The 23,628-nt window shown below is 44.1% G+C and overlaps 1 protein-coding gene across 5 annotated transcripts in view; it reads right to left on the bottom strand.

Moving 5' to 3' along the window:
- The window catches only part of WLS (Wnt ligand secretion mediator), a 116,455-nt gene that overhangs the window by 37,947 nt on the left and 54,880 nt on the right, over positions 1 to 23,628 (bottom strand). For all 5 annotated transcript variants that reach the window (XM_015465034.3, XM_015465036.3, XM_005204461.4 and 2 more), the window contains 2 exons: positions 7,215 to 7,339; positions 718 to 879 (listed from right to left, as the gene is read on the bottom strand). In XM_015465034.3, coding sequence (XP_015320520.1) covers positions 718 to 879; positions 7,215 to 7,339 — 287 coding nt within the window. The remainder of the gene's footprint in view (positions 1 to 717; positions 880 to 7,214; positions 7,340 to 23,628) is intronic.

Genomic DNA, 23,628 nt, shown 5'->3' with positions numbered 1-23,628 from the left:
CACTGTATAAAACTAAGTCAAAAGGCATGAAGATAGCCTCACTCTATCCTAAGGGAATGATTAGGAACATGATCAAAGATTTTTCTCCAAGGTTTTCATTGAAAAATTGGAGCTATCTTAGATGCTCCAAATGACAGCACTGGCATAATGTGTTAAGGTGAATACATACTGTGGAAAGCTAAGCAGTACCGCAAAGTATATTTACATTATATTTATAATATACTATTACATTTAAAAAAGCAAAGAATGGAAGAGTTAGTTGAATATGATCCCCTCCCTTTTTTTAAGAGAAGGATTGAGCTCAGTCTCTCAGTTGTGTTTCTTTGTGACCCCATGGACTGTAGCCCACTGGGCTCTTCTGTCCATGGAATTTTCCAGGCAAGATTACTGGAGTGGGTTGCCATTTCCTTCTCTAGAAGGGAACAATTTAAAATATATTCATATATACACACACAGAAAAAAATCAAGAAGGAGATAATAGCAAAACCTCGAAATGGTTATTTCTCAAGATGGTAGGATATTACAGATAACTTTCATGTTCTATGGTGTGTTTATTTGTGCTTCTAATTTTCTACAATAAATATGCAGTTGCTTTTTAGATTTAAAAAACCTAAAATAGGTTTAAAAAAATCTACTCCACATTATACTTTTTTCCCTACTAAAAAGACAAAATGGTAAGAACCTATACCACAACTGTGATCAATCAGATTCACTTACCACCAGCCGAATATCCTTTATCTCTCCAATCCCAACGTTGATTTTCTTCTTCTCATTCACAGGCAGCCGGATATTTAGAAGGTAATACTTATGAGCCACGGACCCAATTTCCATGAAAGGAAGGACATCACATTCATAGTAACGGCCCTCATGTTCTAGGGTCTGGAAGAAGAGTAGAGGGTTTGAGGCACGGTCACCATTTCCAATAAACTGTGTCTGAATTGTCTTGCCTTTGACTCATATCACCAATTCTAAAAAGCTAAGGCTGAAATGTATACTTCAGAGGTACACATAATAGGGTGCTGCTGCTGCTAAGTCGCTTCAGTCGTGTCCGACTCTGTGTGACCCCATAGACGGCAGCCCACCAGGCCCTGCCGTCCCTGGGATTCTCCAGGCAAGAACACTGGAGTGGGTTGCCATTTCCTTCTCCAATGCAGGAAAGTGAAAAGTGAAAGTGAAGTCGCTCAGTTGTGTCCGACTCTTAGCGACCCCATGGACTGCAGCCCACCAGGCTCCTCCGTCCATGGGATTTTCCAGGCAAGAGTACTGGAGTGGGATGCCATTGCCTTCTCCACACATAATAGTGTACATGGGTTTATATAAGCTGCCACCCTCCCTCCCCAAAATAAAACCCAGCCACATTTGAGGTGGAACCAGAAATCTCAGGTAACGAGCAGGGGTTTCTTCTATTTCAACACCTTTCTCAGCTCTGCAATCCTTCTTACAGCCTCACATCAGACTAGCCTGGTCTATAAGGGCTATACGAACTTTTAATTTGCAGCATACTATCAGATACTGTACAGCTTTGTGGAACAGTCAACTCCTTAAATGTTCAGGACATTCTTGTATCATGGTCACTAATAACTATGTAAATATACATAGTTTTGGCCTGTAGGAGATGCTACAATAAGCAGGAAATACCTACTTTTTATTGATTTGACCAAAAAAATAGAAGAAGCAACTCAAAGAGCCTTGGAATTTGGGGAAGATACAAAGAGATGAGGGGAATAATGAGATTAGGTTGAATGAGATGACCACTTGGAATTTTCTGCCTTTAAATCTTTCTAACTGCCCAAGAGACAAAATGGCAGAAGGGAGCAGAAACTAAATAAACATTTAACGCAGTTTCTAGGAAGTCCTTTTTACCTTTTAAAGCTGGCTTAAAACTCAATTTTAAAAAATCTAAGATCATGGCATCAGTCCTATCACTTCATGGCAAACAGAAGGGGAAAAGGTGGAAGCAGTGACAGATTTCCTCTTCTCGGGCTCTAAAATCACTTTAGATGGTGACTGCAGCCATGAATTAGAAGACGATTGCTTCTGTGCAGGAAAGTCATGACAAACCTAGACAGTGTGTTAAAAAGCAAAGACATTACTTTGCTGACAAAAATCTGTATAGTCAAGGATACGGACTTTCCAGTAGTCATGTGTGGATGTGGGAGTTGGACCATAAAGAAGGCAGAGCACGGAAAAACTGTAGTGCTGGAGAAGACTCTCAAGAGTCCCTTGGACTGCAAGAAGATCAAACCAGTTAATCTTAAAGGAAATCAACACTGAATATTCATTGGAAGGACTGATGCTGAAGCCGAAGCTCCAATACTTTGGCCACCTGATGCGAACAGTGGACTCACTGGAAAAAGATCCTGATGCTGGGAAAAATTGAAGGCAGAAGGAGAAGAGGGCGACAAAAGATGAGATGGTTGGATGGCATCACCGATTCAGTGGACATGAACTTGGGCAAACTCCAGGAGATGGCGAGAGACAGGGAAGCCTGGTGTGCTGTAGTCCATGGGGTCACAAAGAGTTGGACATAACTTGGCAACTGAACAACTACAGCTAGGAAGGCCTCCTGGACTTCCTGCCAAGCAGTTTAAGAGGTACCAGCCAGCACATGGCAGTGGGAGATTGGTGAGTAGGGGCACAGCCTGCTTTTGAAAATGAAATTCTGTTCCAACTCCACAGGACACAAGGCTTTGTGGCCTAGCTGAGGGGTGGGGGAAGCTCTCAAGTATGCGCATAGAGAAGCATGAGCTTCAGCAACTGAGGACTCTTTCCCAATGGACCAGACAAGTGTCTGCCTTCATGCTGGGTTTGTATTCCAGCTTTAATGTTTGCCTGGTACCTTCTGATGAAGTGATGGAGGGATGGAATTTGGTATTCCTAAGCTTGAATTCTCAGGGCCTCCAAAAGTTTTTGTAAATCTTCAGAGCAAAAAGTCCAGAGGAGAAAGGAAGATAAGACGGAGTCTGTTCCTCTGTGATCCTGGGGGTGGGGATGGGGGAGCGGTTTACTAGACAGTCAGAGCTCAAGAGTGCAATAAACAGACCTTCGTGCAGGGACAGAAGACACAAATGACAAAAACAGAGGTAGAGCAGGTACAGATCTGGCTTACATGCTTCCACTCTTTCCTTTCCTATTCATGGTAGACATCATTGATCAATCATGATTGTTTTTCATTTTCTAAGATCTTAGGGGCTCTTATCAGAATGACCAGCTGATTAGACATGGCATTTGAAATTTTAAAAATTCTTCTGTAGAAAGAATCCTTCTTTTCCAAAACTCAGCTGCAAGTTGGATAAGTCTTTCTGTATAGATCTTTCTCTCCCTTCTGCTCCCTTCTCTTCTACTTATAAATCAAAGCAGGAAGGACTCTGCAAAATTGCTGAAAATACAGTATAGGCTCTAATTCAGCCTCAGATGAAGCTGAACTAAGGAGGCTAATTGCCTGCTCTTGTAACAGCAAAAAGTGGATATTCTGATGTGTTTCCAATAAGCTAATTTACAGAAATTGAGTTTGAAGGCAACAAAACTTGTCTTCAAACAAGTTGTCACGTGTCTCACCCAAGGTCCCAAAAGTCGTGGCAGAATTGGGTTGAGGACATGAGTCTTGCAAGTCCAGCCTCCAGCTCTGATAGGGAGGAGGACACGTGAATGCAGCAGAAAGAAAGGAATGCTGTGGCCTTGGACACACCTGCAGGCAGGCCTTGTGCTACAGTAAGGAGGACACTGAACTTCAAGCCAAGAGGTTCAAATTCTAGTCCTGACCTCACCCCTTACTGGGTAGCTGGGGAAGGTCACCCACCTCATTTGGTCTCATTTTCTTTCTAAGTAAAGCGTGAATGCATACTTAGTCGCTCATTCATGTCCAACTCTTTGCAATTCCATGGATTGTAGCCTGCCAGGCTCCTCTCTCCATGGGATTCTCCAGGATCTTCCCGACCCAGGGATCAAATCTGAATTTCCTATTTTGCAGGCAGATTCTTTACCATCTGAGCCACCAGGGAAAGTAAAGCAAGAAGGTTTATTTATGTGATCTCTTGAGTTCCTTCTAATGCCCCTTCATGGGTCTTCCACTCCCTTGTCTTCCACTCCCCTGTCCCTACACAGAGGGTAATACCACCACATGAGACAGATTTACTTAAATCCAACAGATCAGAGACGCACACAGGGTCCTGGGATCCTGGCCTGTCCTACCTGTCTCAGACAAATTCACCATATCCTGCTGGGGACTTTTCTTTATGCACTGAGGTTCTGCCTCTGCCAGTATTTAGGGCATTTAGAAAGAAAGATTTCCTGCTCTCTCTCCCTCCTTTTCCTTTCCCCAGCCGCCTCAGCCCTCCCCTAAATCCAGCATGAGACTGGCTAATTAGGACAAATTACAGCAGGTGGCAACTTGACTTTTTTTTTTTTTTAAACTTCACAATCCACCAGGGACTAAAAAGCTTTAAAGCAATTTCTCATTTAATCTTCAGACTCAAGTCTAAATTTCACTGCAATCAAAAAGCATAGATTTGATGATTCATTTCCTTCACACTTTTCAAGGTTTAGTATCTTTCTTGAAAGGGATCAACACATCCTAAAGATAATCAAGCAACTGTCATTAAGAAGCAGTTGCAGGCTTCTTAACAACCTCCCCTGACTCTGCTTCTCAGCGCCCTCTAAAGAGTTTAAGTAAGGTGAGAAATGACTTTTCCCTTTTTCTGAGAATGAAATTCCATATGCAAAAGCTTTATATCCTTTAGCTTTAAACATCCAACCAGTCTTACCCTTGAATGATGCAATCAACTTGCAGCAACAGTTAGAAAGGTTTTAATTAATTTCCTCCACTGCATACAAAGATCTAGAAATATTACATATCTCTCTTCTGCTACCTCCAGTTCCTCTTTACCATTCCTTTTCACCTACAGATTACCCCCAAGGGCCTACTCAACGGAGAAGGCAATGGCACCCCACTCCAGTACTCTTGCCTGGAGAATCCCATGGACGGAGGAGCCTGGTAGGCTGCAGTCCATGGGGTTGCTAAGAGTCGGACATGACTGAGCAACTTCACTTTCACTTTTCACTTTCATGCATTGGAGAAGGAAATGGCAACCCACTCCAGTGTTCTTGCCTGGAGAATCCCAGGGACGGAGGAGCCTGGTGGGCTGACGTCTATGGGGTCACACAGAGTCGGACACGACTGAAGTGACTTAGCAGCAGCAGCAAGGGCCTACTCAAAACAATTCTGGATGAATTTGAGGGGGGGGACCCTACATTTGATTATTAAGGAAAGGATCTACTGAAGTGACTTTCAAATTTTATCAAGCTTAAGAGAAGGAATTGAAATCCTATTAAAACACAGGTTCCTTGGTTCTGCGTGAATTTTGATTCTTGTGTTTGGAGTGTGACCTGAAAATCTGCATTTCCTACAAGCTACCAGGTGATGCTGATGCTGTTAATTCTTAGGCCACACTTTCCGTAGCTCTGATCTAGGAACCCTAGGGAAAGAGAAACTTAACAAATACCAGGTGCCCCAAAAGATGCTTATGTGTAGGGCGCATGGTTGGCCCATGAGCGATTTAGTTAATATGTTTTGTCCTGGTGGCCCATCTGGTGAAACATGTCCCAGACTAGATTCAAGTGGTAAGATTCGTTCTGTTATCTAGTCCTTACAGAGATTCCACAGGCAGGTATTAATTATTATTTCATTTGGCAAAGGAGAAACTGAAGCTTGAGCAGATAAAGCAAGCTAGCCTGAGGGAATGCAGTCAGTAAATGAAATGGTCTGGAATTGAAGCCAAGTTATTTGTTGTTTGCTGTTTAGTGAACTTGGTCATGTCCGACTCTTTTGGGATCTCATGGACTGTAGCCTGCCAGGCTCCTCGATCCATGGGATTTCCCAGGCAAGAATACTGGAGTGGGTTGCCATTTCCTTTTTCAGGAGATCTTCCTGACCTAGGGATTGAACCCGCATCTCCTGCATTATAGGCAGATTCTTTACCACTGAGCCACTGGGGAGTGTTTTGCTCCAAATCCAGGCCTTTAACCAATGGTAATGAACCTGCACAGCCCCATTTTAGTCCTCTTCAGGGCAGGATGGGGGCATGGTTCTCAGAGGCTTCAACCTGTTATCCTTACTATTCCACAGGAAAACCCAACTTTGCAGTTGTAAGCAAAAGTGAAGAACTAAATCGATCAACAGAGCAAGTACTACAAAGTAGCCAAATTCTTCAGCAGCAACTGACCTGAAGATGTCAAGTGATAAACGACATAATCAGGAATGTGCTTCAGTGCAGTTTGGCCTCTCCTCCATTTCATGCAAAGAAAATCAGATTATTTCTGTCCATGAAGGGACATCAGAGGTCACCTAGCTGGTGGTGCTCCCTGTCAACACTCTTGAGGAATGTGAGTAACCACGAGTAACAGTAACTACGGCTCCATTTCAACTTCAGAGACTTTGGCAGGTGGGGGAGGGTGCGTGGGACAGAATCTTGGGGAGGCATGTTTGAGGGCAGCACTTGGCACTGGAAAAGGGCACCCAGTAATTCTGATTTGGTCCTTATACAGTCAAATCCCACTGGCCTCTGAGGGCCACTGACTCCATCCCTGTATTTTAATTCCTCAAGATTCTGAGGCCTTTGTCCAAGAGAAAGTGTCTCCCTACACTCAATGCAGGATAGGGATATTCTTCCCTCTGGGTGGTTAAACAAATCTTCCTGGAAGAACCAAGAAAGGAGAGTCCTACAGATGTGCAAAAAGACTGAGGTCACAAAGGAAACTAGATTCCTCCCTTAGGCCCTTCTTTTTGTCTATGATGTTTGTTCCCTGGGATTGTTAGTCTTCACACCTGCACACTGATTTTGGCAACAGAGATGCCTAAGAAACAGAGAGCAGACACATGCATTGATCCAATATGAACAGATTTACCCACCTAAAATAACTAAGCAACATTCTTCAAACACTTTTAGCTAATTAACAAAAGAACAAAGAGCTTATTTTTATGGAGGTATTTTAGAGAAACAACTAAATCACTTCAAACAAACATTCCTCCTTCTGTTCTTTGCTCCTTTGCAGGGACATGAAATATCTAAATTGCCCTCTTTTAGGACAAAGGATGGTGACTACTAATCTTTGTGAGTCATGTATGCTTAGGAACAAGGACTCTGTCTGAGCAAATGTTCCCACATACCTGGAAACCAAATAAAAACCCCATCAACTAGGACATCAAGGTACCCTACCTTGGGGGAGGTGAAGGTACATTTGAGTTTCCGGGGCACTCTCTCATGGGCCATTTCAGTCCACTCAGCAAACATATCATCACGGTAAGCCAGAGAAACATCCATGGAAACTTCTGCATTTTCTCCTGCAAGAGAAATGATCCACAATTCAGAAATGGCTTCTGGAAAGATACTTTGAAAACAGTTTAAAAACTCTTATAGGATGGAAACCAACAAGACAAAAGAGATGTATCAGTTCCTGCTGCTGCTGCTGCTGCTGCTAAGTCGCTTCAGTTGTGTCCGACTCTGTGCGACCCCATAGACCGCAGCCCACTAGGCTCCTCTGTCCCTGGGATTCTCCAGGCAAGAATAGTGGAGTGGGTTGCCATTTCCTTCTCCAATGCATGAAAGTGAAAAGTGAAAGTGAAGTCGCTCAGTTGTGTCCGACTCTTAGCGACCCCAGGGACTGCAGCCTACCAGGCTTCTCCACCACTGGTCCTACATCCCCCCATATGAGTCATGGCACATGAGGTCATTTTTCCACAAAGTGCCTTAGCACTTGAAACCTACAACTCATCTGTTCTCTCCTCTCTGATCAAAATGACCAAGATTTTTCGCCACCTCTCAGATAAATGACAAGTACCTTGGGTGCTTTCTTCAGGAACACTCTAGTTTGAAAGATCCTTTCTAAAATTCCCCCAAGAAGTTCTCAAATGCAGGCTCTTCTGCTTCTCTAAAATTCAAAACTCTTCAGAGTGTGGACAAAGTTAATTTAAGATGTGAAGGATTTCTCTAAATTTAAGACTTATACATAGACAAGAATATTAAAATAAGTTCATAATTATACAAATGAACATTCACACATATACTTCTGTATCAATAAGGACCATGAATGGGTTTAACTCATCACAGAGCTCATTAAAGAGATTAGTTTGATAAAAATCACATCTATCCATTTGGTCTGTTTTATACTCTGTTGAGCAAGTTTCAGAATAGAGGAGTCTTAATGGGGGAAAACAGCACAACTACATGTCTACAATGACCATGGTGAGCCAGCTCCCACTGGGGTTACGAGACCGGGCTCAGTTCTGGGTCCTGGAACCTCAACTCCAGGTCACAAGGGAAACAGGCAAGAATAGCTGCTGTCCAGAAAACTGGGGCTTTACTATCCACTGACCCAGTGTGGCTTGAAGATAATTTGACAGTGCAGTACATTCCTAGTTCTCTGAGGAAATCTAGGAAGACAAAGAAATAATGCAGGAAAGAAGGGATCTGAAGCCATTCTGATATAGACAAAACTCTCGATGAACATCAGTGCCCACTCTTTTATTAGTACCATTTATATCCTCAATCTCTAATAATGAACTATTGGAGAGACAAAGTTAAAAAAAAAAAAAGTCCCACTTAAAATGATATCAAAAAGAGTAAAAAAAAACCTAGGAATAAACTTAACCAAGAAATAAAATAAAATACCTATACTCTGCAAACTATGAAATACTGATGCAAGAAATTAAAGATGATACAACGAAATGGAGAGATCTCCCATGCTCTTGTAATGGAATAATTAACACTGTTAAAATGGCCATGCTACCCAAAGCTATCTACAGATGGAATGCAGTACCTACGAAAGTACCCATGCCCTTTTTCACAGAACTAAAACAAAGAATCCTAAAATTTATATGGGACCACAGAAGACCCCGAACTGCCAAAGCAATATTGAGAAAAAATAAAGCTGGAGGTATCACCTTCCCAGATTTCAGACTATACCACAAAGCTACAGTAATCAGCTTTGTGGTATAGTAATTGTGTAATTGTCAGTAATTGACACAAAATGGACACACAGATCAACAGAGCAGAATAGTGAACCCAGAAATAAACCCATGCACCTATGGTCAATTAATCTATGACAAAGGAAGCAAGAATATACAATGTAGAAAAGACAGTCTCTTCAATAAGCAGTGCTGGAGAAACTTGGACAGCTACATGTAAAAGAATGAGATTACAACATTCCCTCAAACTATATACAAAAATAAACTCAAAACGTTTTAAAGACCTAAATGTAGGACATGACACTATAAAGAGGAGAATATAAGCAGGACACTCTTTGACTTAAATCACAGCAGGATTTTTTTCTGGATCAGTCTCCTAAGGCAAAAAAATAAAAGCAAAAGGAAACAAACTGAAACCTAACTAAACTTTAAAGCTTTTGCATAGCAAAGGAAAGCAATAATAAAACAAGAAGACAACCTATGGAACGGAGAAAATATTTACAAATGATGCAACCAACAAGGGGTTAACAGTCAAAATACAAAAACAGGTCCTACAACTCAACATTTTTAAAAAACCAAATAACCCAGTCAAAAAATGGGCAGAAGACCTGAAGATATTTTTCCTAAGAAGATATTCAGATGGCACATGAAAAGATGCTCAACATTGCTAATTATTAGAGAAACGCAAGTCAAAGCACAATGAAGTATTACCTACACCTGTCAGAATGGCTAGCACAGAAAAGTCTACAGATAACAAGTGGCAGTGAGGATGTAGAGAAAAATGAACCCTGTACTCTGTTATTGGGAATGTAAATTGGTGTAGCCGCCATGGAAAAGAACATGGAGATTCTTCCAAAAACTAAAAACAGAACCGTATGACCCAGCAATTCCACTCCTGGGTATATATCCAGAAAAACCAAAAACACTGATTCAAAAAGATGCATATACTCTAATGTTCATAGCAGCAATAGTTTCAACACAAGATATAGAAGCAACCCAAGTGTCCGTCAACAAACGAGCGGATAAAGATGTGATATAAGAAGGAGATTCAAGAGGGAGGGGACATATGTATACCTATGGCTGATTCATGTTGAGGCTTGACAAAAAACAACAAAATTCTGTAAAGCAATTATCCTTCAACTAAAAAATAAATAAGTAAATAAATAAGATGTGGTACAAATTACACACACACAGTGGAATATTAGTCATAAAAAAGAATGAAATTCTGCCACTTGCAGCAATGTGGAGGACCTAGAGAATATTATGCTTAGTGAAATAAGTCAGGGAAAGACAAATACTGTATGTTATTACTATATGTGGAATCTAAAATAATACAAACAAATGTATATGGCAAAACAGAAGTAAATATTAAAAAAAACCAAAACTGGTGGTTACCTGTAGGGAGAGGAAACGGGGAGGGGCATGTCAGGGGTATGATATTAAGAGATACAAACTCCTATGTATAAAACAAACAACAAGGACATATTGCATAGCACAGAGGCTTGTAGCCATTATCTTATAATAACTGTTAATAGAGTATAACATGTAAAAAAGAAAACCTGAATCTCTATGCTATATGGGGCTTCCCTGGTGGCTCAGATGGTAAAACGTCTGCCTGCAATACGGGAGACCCAATTTCGATTCCTGGGTTGGGAAGATGCCCTGGAGAAGGAAATGGCAATCCACTCCAACACTCTTGCCTGGAAAATCCCACGGACGGAGGAGCCTGATAGGCTAAGTCCATGGGGTCACAAAGAGTCGGACACGACTGAGCGACTTCACTTCGCTTCACTATGCTACATATCTGAAACTAATATAATACTGTAAATCAACTATACTTCAATGAAAAAATAATGAATGATAATAAATCCTCAGTCAAATATGGTGAATTGGCCACCTGTGTTTTCTCATCTCACTCCTGAAACTCCACAAAAAAAAAAAAAAAAAACAGGAAAGGAAAATAAAAGCCATTAAATCACAAGGGGGGAAAATGGTAGTGACATGAGCAGATCAGAGATTGCAACAATTTTTTTGAAGATGAAAAACAGATGAAGTAGGATTTTCTGGCAGCCACAAAGATGGGCACAGCTGAAACTCCACAGAAGGGATATTTTGGAAAAGCGAGCCAATGTGTCCAATAGACCCCCGAGCCACTCAGAACTGGAAAGTACCAGGTGTTGCATAAGACAGGAAAGGCAAGACGCTGACAACAGAGAAGTGGGGTCAAAGTCTATACACAGAATCCCTGGAAGCCCAGTTCTCATCCATCTTCTCAGCTTCACACAGTCCAGGAGGAGACTCTGGACTTGAGGACACCAGGCCGTGCAGAGACCCAGCGCTGAGAATGCAGAATAATAAGTCTGTATAAGAAACTGTGGGATGCCTGGCTTGGCAGAAGCAATAATCAGAGTTTGTATATCCTCTTGGTTAGGAGCCAGAATGACGACAACTGCTCCTTGCTTGGCAGCCTCAGTGGTCCAGAGAAAGAAGTGGCCAGAGCTTCCATGTGTGAGTTGAGTATCAGGCACCACTTTACCTCCTTTCACTTCTAAGCCTGGGATTAGGAATTGGGACTGTCAACTCTGTTGAAAAGGCATTTCCACAGAACTCAACAGTATAAATATGGATGGTATAAAGGAAGTTATCAGTTCTTATGTTGAGCTCCTTGGAGGGCCAGGGTTCAGGGCAGCACTGGCCTTAGATACAACACGGCAGGCGCGGTCCTGAATCTCAGCCTCAGACTTTTAAAGGGTCCTTCTCCAGGGACTTCAGTGCTGGCACAGTGGTTAAGAATCTGCCTTGCAATGAAGGGGGACATGGGTTTGATCCCTTGTCAGGGAACTAAGATTCCATGTGCTGCAGGACAACGGAGCCCCCACACAGCAACTAGAGAGTCACATGGCACAACTAGAGAAGCCTGCAAGCGGCAACTAGTGAACCCATGCACTGCAACAAAAGAAGGCCACAAGCTGCAGTCAAGAGCACTCATACCACACTGAAGGCCCAGCGCAACAAAAAGTAAATAAATGAATGAAAGTCTCTCAGTCGTGTCCGACTCTTTGTGACTCCATGGACTGTAGCCCATCAGGCTCCTCTGTCCACGGGGATTCTCGAGGCAAGAATACTGAAGTGGGTTGCCATGCCCTCCTCCAGGGGATCTTCCCAACCCAGGGATCGAACCCAAGTCTCCTGCATTGCAGGCGGATTCTTTACCATCTGAGCCACCAGGGAAGCCCAGTGTAAATAAATAAATATATATATAAAATTAAAAAATAAATAAAGGGTCCCACTCTGTCCACCCTTTCCCAGCTGTTCACTTCTTCTCCAGATGAGACGACCCTGAAGTGAAAGGGACATGCTCACCAAGAGCCTAACCTCTCCACCAATTTACAGAACATGGCCCAGGAACTCAGGAATCCAGAATACATACTCAGACAGCTCCGAGCCTATTTCCACATCCTGGGGAGGAGGACAACTTCCCCAGATCTGGTCTCCCAAAGGGAACTCCACAACCACTCGTGTGCCTTTGGGCTCACAAGTGATCAAAGGGCTGCTGTTTTTGAGGACATGGACAGAGATTGAGCTTGGACGGTGGGGTGTCCACACATAAACATATTCTTTGTGTGGGATGGAGTCAGGGATGGGAAGAAAGGTCCCTGGTCCATCCCATTTTTGACACAGAATTCCAAGGAGTCTAAGAATCCCAAATTTAAACCCAGACTTCCAGTTCATCATGAAGGTAGATTAGTTACATTTGGGTGATAGGACTTATTTGGCTCAACAATTTGTTGGTGTGATTTATTACTTTAAAATTTGTAGACATATGGCAGCCATGCTTCATAGGTACTCTTGCCCTGCGCCCCACAAATGTTAGGGGTGGACCTTACAAAGCAGGTGCCTCAGGGAGAGAAAGTGCCAGACACACTTGCCTCCTGGCCTTCTTCCTATTTTGAGTTATTGCTACCTGTTGGGAATCTCAAAACTGTTTTAAAACATGCTGTTAAAAACAAAAATTTTAAAGACTGTTTTCATGTACAATTACTCTCTATTAGGCCCTCATGACTTCCGTGCTTTCATTTAAATAACCTCACTTAACAACTCTATAAAGTGGGCATGGGTATTTCCTTTTGATTAGTAAGTAAACCGAGGCCCTCAGATATGGAGTGACTTGCCTGAAGTTGTATTGTTGTTGGTAATATGAGAAAGAGAACTATTTTGAAGCCTTCTTAAAAGACAACCATCTTTTTTGTATTGCTTAAAGAAAACTGGGTAACTTGTGATGAAATAAGGCCCTCAAATGAGTCACAAAATATGAACAGGTACGTCTTTAATAAAAATAAGGCTCCATGAGAACACTGTACTCTTTTATCCTCACACCCATCCTATGATGAAGTCAGCTAGAAAAACTGCCCATGAATACATGCTAGCAAGTGGTAGAGCTGGGCCTTACACCTCAGTCTGGTTCTCTCAGACCCAACCACGCTCTACTATCTTTGTTGGCAGAAACAGAATTCAAAAGAAACCTAATAGTTGAATCAAGCACACTGCATGCAGAGGCCACTTAACTCTGACCAAACACAACTTTCTAGGGGAGAGAAACATGCAGTGCTCCCAGGAGACCGCTAGGAACATGGCTGCAATTCTCTAATCTGAGCACTGAGAAGAGGAACTGCCAGAACCTACAGAGCACCACTTCAGAAAACTGACTGGAGAAGTGTAAAGGGACCCATCCTGCCTGGAGCTGGAAGCCCAGGGATGCCTGTGTTCCAATCATGGATCTGGCCCTAACTTGGTATGTGATCAGGGATGCTGCTAAGTCGCTTCAGTCGTGTCTGCTTTCAACTCCAACCCTCAAGAGACAGCACAGGTTATCTTTCCAGACCTGCTGCTTCAAGAGAAGCCAGATTCAGATGGTTATGCTGCTGCTGCTGCTAAATCGCTTCAGTCGTGTCTGACTCCATGCGACCCCATAGACGGCAGCCCACCAGGCTAGTCTGTCCCTGGGATTCTCCAGGCAAGAATACTGGAGTGGGCTGCCATTTCTTTCCCCTCAGATGGTTATATATCTCTCAATTTTTGGATGTTAATAACCAACTCACTAAAAACAAAACGAAGGGACTTCCCTGGCAGTCTGGCAGTTAAGCATTTGCCTTGTCTTGCAGGGGATGCAGTTTTAATCCCTAGTTAGGAACTAAGATCCCACATGCAGTGAAGCAACTAAGGCTGCTAGCTGTAACTAGAGATCCTGCACGGCCTGGAGCCCATGTTCTACAACTAGAGAGTCCACGCACCACAACAAAAGATCCCACGTGACGCAACGAAGACCCCATGTGCCACACTGAAGACTCAATGCAGCCAAACAAAAAATAATAAATATCTTAAAAACAAAAACACCAAAAGGAAACAAAATCTCTCCGCAGGTCAGCTAAGAAAACATCATTCTTTGGGGTGAAGGGAGACACTTTTCATACTGCCCCACACTATTCTTTTCTTCCCATTTTACCACCAAGTGAAGTTCTTCCTAAACTTTTCTATTTTGTTCATGACATTCACCCCAGGCTCTGCCTAATCCTCATGGATCACCTCCCTACTTTCTGTGCTGTCTGGGGCAGATGTTATCATTTCTGTTCATAAGGCAGAGAAGCCAAGACTCAGCTTCCCCTAGAAACATCAGACAAGCTTCTAGAGCTTCATGGTCTGTGGTTCTTATACAGGGAGAATGGCCAGTTCAAGTGACCTGCTAGCCCCCCTCACAGGACTCTGTGATCTCCCCCCACCCATGGACACTCATAGTTTCTTCACCCTGTTGGAATAGGACTTGCCTCCTAGGACGCTGGGGCTTCCGAGGTGGTGCTAGTAGTAAAGAACCCACTGACCAACACAGGAGACACAAGAGACATGGGTTCCATCCCTAGCTTGGGAAGATCCCTTGGAGGAGGGCACAGCAATCCTTTCCAGCATTCTTGCCTGAAGAATCCCATGGACAAAGCAGCCTGGATGGCTACAGTCCATAGAGTCGCACAGAGTCAGACATGACTGAAGCGACTGAGCACACACCTAGGACTTTGTGATCTTTAAATCAGTTACTACACAAAAAATTCTTAGATCAGTGTTGAAAGCATGATGGGTTTAGCTATTGTTTCTATCATTTCATAAGGGATATGAAAGTAAGTCTCGTATCTACCTTAATTCAAAATAGTTACCGGGTTTCAGAGACATGAATCTCCCATTATGAACCCATATCCAAACCTGGAGCACAAAACTCAGACACAGGAAAACACTGGGCAGAGGACCCAGCAAAGCTGTGAACTCAGCCCCCAGAACCACTTTCTCTTCTGTCTCCAATGGATCGGAAACAAAGCTCAGCTTTAATGACTATGTTGCAGGTAATAAAACACGGGTCTCATGACTCCTACGGTACTGTTTGGGCAATACTCCCCTCCCCCACCTCCGCAGAGAGAATGGAAGTGAAGCATTCAATTTGAACTCCTTGGGAGAATGGCAGGAAGGCCAAGACTACCTCTGGCTCCCAGAAAACCTTCTCTATAAGACAAGAATGCTGGTCACACCAGTTCTATGGGGTGAAGCTGTGCAGCACCCACATAGGGCATTGATAAATTTGAGATGCATGACTTTCCACACCTAAATGAGACCAGCAGCTTTTTGTCCTGTGGGCTGTCTGAGCCTCACATTTCTCAAATGACTTTGGAGATACATTTTGTTTGCATGGAAAATCCATTCTCAATACTGGGAAGGGAGGTGTGGAAAGGCACAGCTGGGATTTCCACCCTGTTATGGAAGCAGTGCTCTGACATGAGGAACCTGCACTGCAGGGTTCTGTGGGAGCAGACCCAGACCGAGTACCATTACAGGCAGAAAGATCTGTGCCTTCCCACACTGGGACACACAGACCAGGCATACCCTTAAGAAGCATTTCTCTCTGCATGAGTTAAACCATCCTGCCCTTCAAGGTAAAGTGTTTGCCAATCAGTTTTGTGAAGACAAGTGGAAAGCCAGAAAGGTAAGCAACTCCTCAGCATAAGCCAAAAATGATGGGGGAGGGGGACAAAGAGCTAGAAAACAGCGTGAGCACCCCAAGAAACCTAGGGCAGCTGCTTAATGTCAGAAGGCCCCTGGGAGGAGGCGCTGAAGTTATGAAAGATGAGCCTTCTTCGAGGACTTCATCAGAACGCTTCTTACCTTACACTTTTGGAAATAGGCATTTGCCAGTCAGGATATTACAAAGAGTGTGGGGGCCAAACAGATCCACTTTTCAATTTTATCTTTATGTCTTCTTAGCTAAGTGACTTTTGATTAAGTCTGTTTCCACCTCTGCAATATAGAAACAGCGGGACCTACTTCCCAAGGCTGTTGACAGAGTCACTTGGCATATAAACACTTAAAAATCCTATTTCTTTTCTATCCAGTCCCATAATGATTAGGTGATATTACTGATCAGTTTGGGGGAAGGCAAGTTACATTAAGAGAAAATAAAGAATTATTTTATGGTTGTCAAAAGCTTTTCAGTACCCTGAGAAACCTTGATTTCCCTGGACCCTTGCCCTGGGAAAAAAATTAGAGATTTCAAAATGCTCACACACATTCCCACATTACATAGGGGAGCTGCCAGTCACCAGGTTTGTTTGGGTAACCTCAGAAGGAGGCCGTGCAGACCAGCCTCCTCCCAGCCTCCTGCAGACATATAATCTGGGGTTATTTATGCCAGCGTTCTTTCCCTGATCAAAAACTCCCTGACCTGGCTTGTATTTTCTTGACGCTTTCAATTAAGGAAATAACAAAACCAACCCTGTCCTATATCCATGGTTAGGTCTGGCAAAAATGGACTCAGCTAATTATAAATTTGGTCCTGGCTGTTTTTTTAAGATGCCCTACAGGCCTGGGTGTGAGGTAGTTATAAAATGAATGAGTACAATTATTTCACAAACCAGACTAACAGTTGAGTTCACCTGTCTCACTTTTACCCCATCGCGTCAAGCATTTGCATTGTGGAGAAGTATTTCTCAACGTGTAAAACATTTTTCTAAGCATTGTCAGAATGATCCCTTGCTATATTCTGAAGCAGTATCTCCTAACTGAAGTAACTTGTCTATGAAAATATGACGGACATTGTGGAATGTTCCTCACATCAGGCCCTTTGCAAAGTGACATCTTCTCAGTTAGAAAATATCCACTTAGCCTTACAGCATCCTACTGAACTGCTTAAAGGATATACATTTCGAAAAGTAGCTGGGGCAACAAATGTTTTATAAACAAATGAATTGGAGGGACAACAGAATATAGAAAAACCACATCCTGGTGTTCACTGAGTTATAGAGTAGCTCTTTTCCCTTCCTTATTTTATTTAAACTTCTTGGCTGCATAGCATACAGGATCTTAGTTCCCCAACCAGGGAACGAACCCAAGCCGCCTGCAGTGGAGACGTGGAGTCTTAACCACCGACCACCAGGGAAATCCCACTCCTTTCCCTTCCAACTCAGCACACTCATTCTGAGGGGTCTCATCTCTTCCTGGAGCATCAGTCACCTCTCAATTTCAGATTTCCCTCCTGAGTTTCAAATCTGCATGCCCACTTTCCACTGGATGGATGGCTCTATTTCCACGGTTCACAAAAGAAAGCCAAACCACCAAATTCAGTCCATTCTCTGAGCTCATCAAGTCTTATAGATTTATCTCCCTCTCTGTCCTCACCACCACCCTCCACTTGTTCAAAGTGAAAGTGTTAGTCACTCAGTCATGTCCGACTCTTTGCAACCCTATGGACTGTAGCCTGCCAGGCTCCTCTGTCCATGGAATTCTCCAGGCAAGAATACTGGAATGGGTAGCCATTCCCTTCTCCAGGGGATCTTCCAGACCCAGGGATCAAAGCTGGGTATCCCACATTGCATGCAAATTCTTTACCGTTTGAACCACCAGGGAAGCCCTTATTCAAGGCTACCATCATCTCAGGTCTAGATGACTCAAACACATGCCCCATGTATGTTTTTCACACTGTAGTCAGATAGATGATTTCTAAAATACTTTCAATGCCTTTACATTGCCCTCAGTCTAATCTTGAAATTCCTTAAAGGCATACAAGACTAAGACCTGGCTCCTGGTTAGCATTAGGATCTCATCTCACAACCCTCTTCCTATCCCTGCCTGCTACACTGGTCACCTTAGCCTGACATACCACTTCCAGCCTTGAAGATGGGTAAGAGTTCAGGCTCCAGAGAGAGGCAGCCTGGGATCAGGGACCACCTTGACCACTTGGTGCCTGTGCAATGGTTGGCAAGTCACTGAACTTCTCTACAAAGGGGGGGGGGGGGGGGCGGTGACAATGTGTCCATCTCCTATGGTTGTGAGGATTAAATGTGCTAGTCACTCACACAGCCCTGGCATACAGTAAGTACTCAGCAACTGCTGACTGCTTTTTTAAGGCTTCCCTGATATTTTGGAAGGACTGATGCTAAAGCTGAAACTCCAGTACTTTTGGCCACCTCATGTGAAGAATTGACTCACTGGAAAAGACTCTGAGGCTGGGAGGGATTGCGGGCAGGAGGAGAAGGGGACGACAGAGGATGAGATGGCTGGATGGCATCACCGACTCAATGGACATGAGTTTGAGTGAACTCCGGGAGTTGGTGATAGACAGGGAGGCCTGGCGTGCTGCGATTCATGGGGTCGCAAAGAGTCAGACACGACTGAGCAACTGAACTGAACTGATAACTCAGTTGGTAAAGAATCTGCCTGCAATGCAGGAGACCCTGGTTCAATTCCTGGGTCAGGAAGATCCTCTGGAGAAGGGATAGGCTACCCATTCCAGTATTCTTGGGCTTCCCTTGTGGCTCAGCTGGTAAAGAATCCGCCTGCGACGTGGGAGACCTGGGTTCGATCCCTGGGTTGGGAAAATCCTCTGGGAAAGGGAAAGGCTACCCACTCCAGTACTCTGGCCTGGAGAATTCCATGGACTGTATAGTCCATGGGGTTGCAAAGAGTCAGACACAACTGAGCAACTTTTACTTTTCAGTTTCACTAAAAGTTATCTACACTTACTACACTTGGGGTCCCTGCTAGCACACTGGGTTTTTTCTAGGAGCCTTCTTTGAGAGGGTATATTACAAAAGAGCTTTTCCTCTGGGCTGCAGACAGTACTCTGAAGATAGTGCTTGGCATCCTCCCTCATGCCAGAATAACACTTGCTCATCTTCTAGAATTCTACAGACTCATTCCCACCTTCCCTCGCCCACTGAAACAGAGGGAGGGCTTCTCCTCTTGCTCCTGCAGCAGCCTGTGTGTTGCTGTAACACGTATCCTACTGCAGCTCAGCTACTGACTACTTCCCTGTATCGCCTTCCCTGCCCACCTCCCACTTTGAGAGGTTCTGAGAGCCAAGGACTGCCTCCGTCTTGTTCATAGCTACATCGCTCATGTCTTTACAAATCATCATTAAATACCTGACAAATTAATGAGTGAATATAATTCTTCTTTCTCCAAATAGCCTTAAATTCCAACATTCTCTCTGTCACTCCATCATTTCTATACCACTTGTGTGTAGTCTACAGTCTGCTATTTTGGGGGCATTCACTTTATTTCCCCTACAACCTGCTTCCTTTCTCTCACCACCACACATATGTGTACACACACACACACACACTCAGATAAAAAGGATGTTCTTCAAATTTGGCCAAGGGTACCATCAAGGAGCAATACACCTGCTCTTTAGGACTGGGTGGAAACAGAGTGAGCCGGAGGGGGGTCACCATTCCCTTTCTCCTGCTTTATCTGAATTACAATATGGAGTTGCAATAGTGTTGTGCTTGAGAGGGCTAGTAGGGGTAAAGGAGGAGACAACTCTTGAGAGTCTGTCGCACTGCAAGAAGATCAAACCAATCAATTAAAAAGGAAATCAACCCTGAATACTCATTGGAAGGACTGATGCTGAAGCTCCATTACTTTGACCACCTGATGCAAAGACTCAACTCACTGGAAAACACCCTGATTCTGGGAAAAGATTGAAGGCAAAAAGGAGAAGAAGGTGACAGAGGATGTAGTGACAGAGGTTAGATAGCATCACTGACTCAATGGACATGAATTTGAGCAAACTCTAGGAGATAGTGAAGGACAGGCAAGCCTGGCGTGTTGCAGTCCACGGGGTCACAAAGACTCAGACACGACTTAGCAACTGACCAACAACAATCATGCTTGTCCACATCTACAGAGATAAGAGAATAGATTGAACTACTGGTAAGACTTCAGAGAAGAAAAATCTACAGCAACCATTTGGGTATGACATGTTAGGTCTCTGATAATCTACTCAAGCCTACTTTTCTGGGACATAAAAGTCCATCAGGAACTGAGGAATCATAACAGCTGATGCTGCCACCAAGATGGAATAATATACCTCTGAAAGCGCTAATGCTAGTTGGACCATCCAATCCATGTTTTCCTCCATCAAATATATTTAAGCACCTACTAGTAGTCCCTTGGACTGCAAGGAGATCCAACCAGTCCATTCTGAAGGAGATCAGCCCTGGGATTTCTTTGGAAGGAATGATGCTAAAGCTGAAACTCCAGTACTTTGGCCACCTCATACAAAGAGTTGACTCATTGGAAAAGACTCTGATGCTGGGAGGGATTGGGAGCAGGAGGAGAAGGAGACGACAGAGGATGAGATGGCTGGATGGCATCACTGACTCGATGGATGTGAGTCTGAGTGAACTCCGGGAGTTGGTGATGGACAGGGAGGTCTGGCATGCTGCGATTCATGGGGTCGCAAAGAGTCGGACACAACTGAGTGACTGAACTGAACTGAGTTTCAAGGCAGAGTCATTGCCCTCAATTGTTCACAGTAAGGTAAGGAAGGCAATTGTTTTTCATGACTTAGCTGCTAAGTCATGTCTGACTCTTTGTGACCCCATGGATTATAGCTTGCCAGGTTCCTCTGTCCCATGGATTTCTCAGACAAGAATACTGGAATGGGTTGCCATTTCCTTCTCCAGGGGATATTCTCAACTCAGGGATCGAACCAGCATTTCCTACATTGGTAGGTGGATTCTTTACTAATTCTTTACTAATGAGCCACCAGGGAAGGAACATTACCCCATGTGGGTAGTGTATATGAAACAGATATATTCAGTCAGTCCTCTGTATCTACAGATGCAGAACCTGCAGAAATGGAAGGCTGACTGTACTATACCATATAAAGGTGCAGTATATAAAGGATGTGGGCATCTGTGAATTTTGACATTCACAGGGGTCCTGAAACTAATCCCCTAGGGATATTAAGGGACCACTGTAGTCAGCATAAGCTGTCAAGAGTACTCACTAGGGGGCTGAGAAACACTGCACAGAATATACAATCTTCTGGAGTATCTCATCTAAAAGCAATGATGTTTAACTGTTGACTCACAGGATGAGTAAGAGTTCACTAGGTAAGGAAGCAGGAGAAGAAATTATAGGCAGAGGGAACCACAGGGCTAAAGAGTCATGGGAGCACAAAATAGCACAGTGCAGTCAGAGAAATCAACTCATTCACTATGGCAGGGAATGGGAGATGGAGTAAAGAAAACAGATAAGGTTGGGATGAGGAAGCATCTGCTGAGAAAGAGAAGAAATGTGCTCTGAACATTGCAGCATCTTATTTAGAAGGATGTTTAAGCAAAGAGATCTGGCAGCTGTGTGAAAGGCAGACGAATGGGGCGGGGATGGGGGCGGAGGGGGTAGAGAGATCTCAAAAAAATTGAGGCCTGCTGCACTTACACAGCTCTCAGTATGTTTAAGATTATTGACTCTCATAGGAAATGTCACCAGAAGGATCTTCCCTGTTTTCCAAGGAACCTGAACTCAACAATGAACCAATCATTTCCTGACAAAGCTAGAGAAATCAGAACCATCCAAGTTGGCAAGTGTTAAAACACCGGAGAGCAAATGTGGCAACAGCTCTTTCCTATTTGACCATAATCAACATAAATGTGGGGTGAAAACAAGCCTGACAGCCAGGGGAGGGAAACGCACAGTGGGCTGCTTTGCTTTCTCCCCAGGACGCCGTCAGAGCACAGAGCGTTTAGAACAGCTGACGTGATGCTTATGAAAATCTACCTGCCCTCCCCCCTTCCCACCAAATGCAATTAGAGAAGAGGGCTCCGTTCACCCTGAATCTAAAAATAGATGATGGCAGAGTTCACAGACTGACAGCTGCATTCTCATACAGTAACTAGGAGAGGAAAGGGATGGCTAATTTAACTTAACACCCCCAAAACAGACAGTGCAGAAGTAGTCCAGGATAAAGAGAAAACACAAAGGTCACTTCTTCAAAGGGCTAGAAGAGGAATGGGGTCACTTCGTGGCAGTTTATTAGTCCTCCTAAAACCCTGCTTGAAACCGGGGAAGCAGTGTGCCCAGATCTGCCCAGAGTCCTTCAGACAGGAGCTCTGATGGATGAAGATGCAGAAGAAGCTCAAGCAAGATCAGGCAGGAGGGCCAGGACTTGCCCTCTTCTTCCTACATCACCTGGATACCTAAAAGCTAAGAAAGTCACATTTTCTAGATAAGAGCTCTTCCCCACCATCCCTTCCTCCCATCTCGCTCTTCCTCTAAATCACACTCTGCCTAGCCTGGAGCAGGGAAAAAAAAAAAATTATCCAGGGAATAAACATGGATCATTAAGGGAAAGAAACCAGGTGTCTCAGAGGAGTCAACCATTTCAGTTTTCCTCTCCTCGGTTCCAAAATGTTTCAGTTTTATTCTACAGTCTGCCGGCCTAGGGAGAGGATTACGATTGGGCTTCAAAAGAAACAAGGACATGCTTGTGAATGGGAAGCGGACCCTCTCCGAGCCTCTCCCACAGATCTGTGCTGGCTCCCGGGGGGGCTGCCAGCCAGCTAAATGTCAGATCTCTACACCCCGCATTCCCGTGCCACACTACCTCCATCCCCCTGGTGACTAAGCTGTTTCAGCAGCTGTGTTATTGCTGGAGACAGGCCAGTGTTATTCGCACAGAATATTTGTTTCATGTGGCTTAGGTGGGGATGGGGACTTCCCTGGTGGCTCAGACGATAAAGAATCTGCCTGTAATGCAGGAGACCTGGGTTCGATCCCTGGGTTGGGAAGATCCCCTGGAGGAGGGCATGGCAACCTACTCCAGTATTCTTGCCTGGAGAATCCCCATGGACAGAGGAGCCTGGTGGGCTACAGTTCATGGGGTCACAAAGAGTCAGACACGACTGAGCGACTAAGCACACAGGTGGGGTTTGGGGTTCTCATTTGCAGATGAGGTCCTCCCCTTGATCATCAGTGAGGGCATTCCCTGAGCTCCAGGAAGCAATGGGACAATGTGGGGGAGCTGCTCAGGCTTCCAGGAGATAGACAGACTCATCACCACAGAGAGGGTAGAGAAGGCATCTATGTCTGTGAGAGTGAAGGATAACCAAAAACCAGAGCTCTGGGTCATGGCCCAAAGACCTTCACCCACTCCTTCCTCAGTAAGAGCCACTGATGCTCAGAGCAGGTTCCTTCTGCTCTTCCTCCCCAGGTACTTCTCTCAGTCTCTCCTTTGAAAGACTCTTTCCTTTCCGGTAATGTTGGCACTCCCCCCGCCCCACCCCATCTCGGTCAATCTTTCCATGCATCTATCTCCCCCAAACGCCTCTGAATAGCACTGAGCATGG

This window comes from Bos taurus, chromosome 3, assembly GCF_002263795.3.
Source record: "Bos taurus isolate L1 Dominette 01449 registration number 42190680 breed Hereford chromosome 3, ARS-UCD2.0, whole genome shotgun sequence".
Lineage (NCBI taxonomy): Eukaryota > Metazoa > Chordata > Mammalia > Artiodactyla > Bovidae > Bos > Bos taurus.
This window is presented reverse-complemented; position numbering and strand designations above follow the sequence as displayed.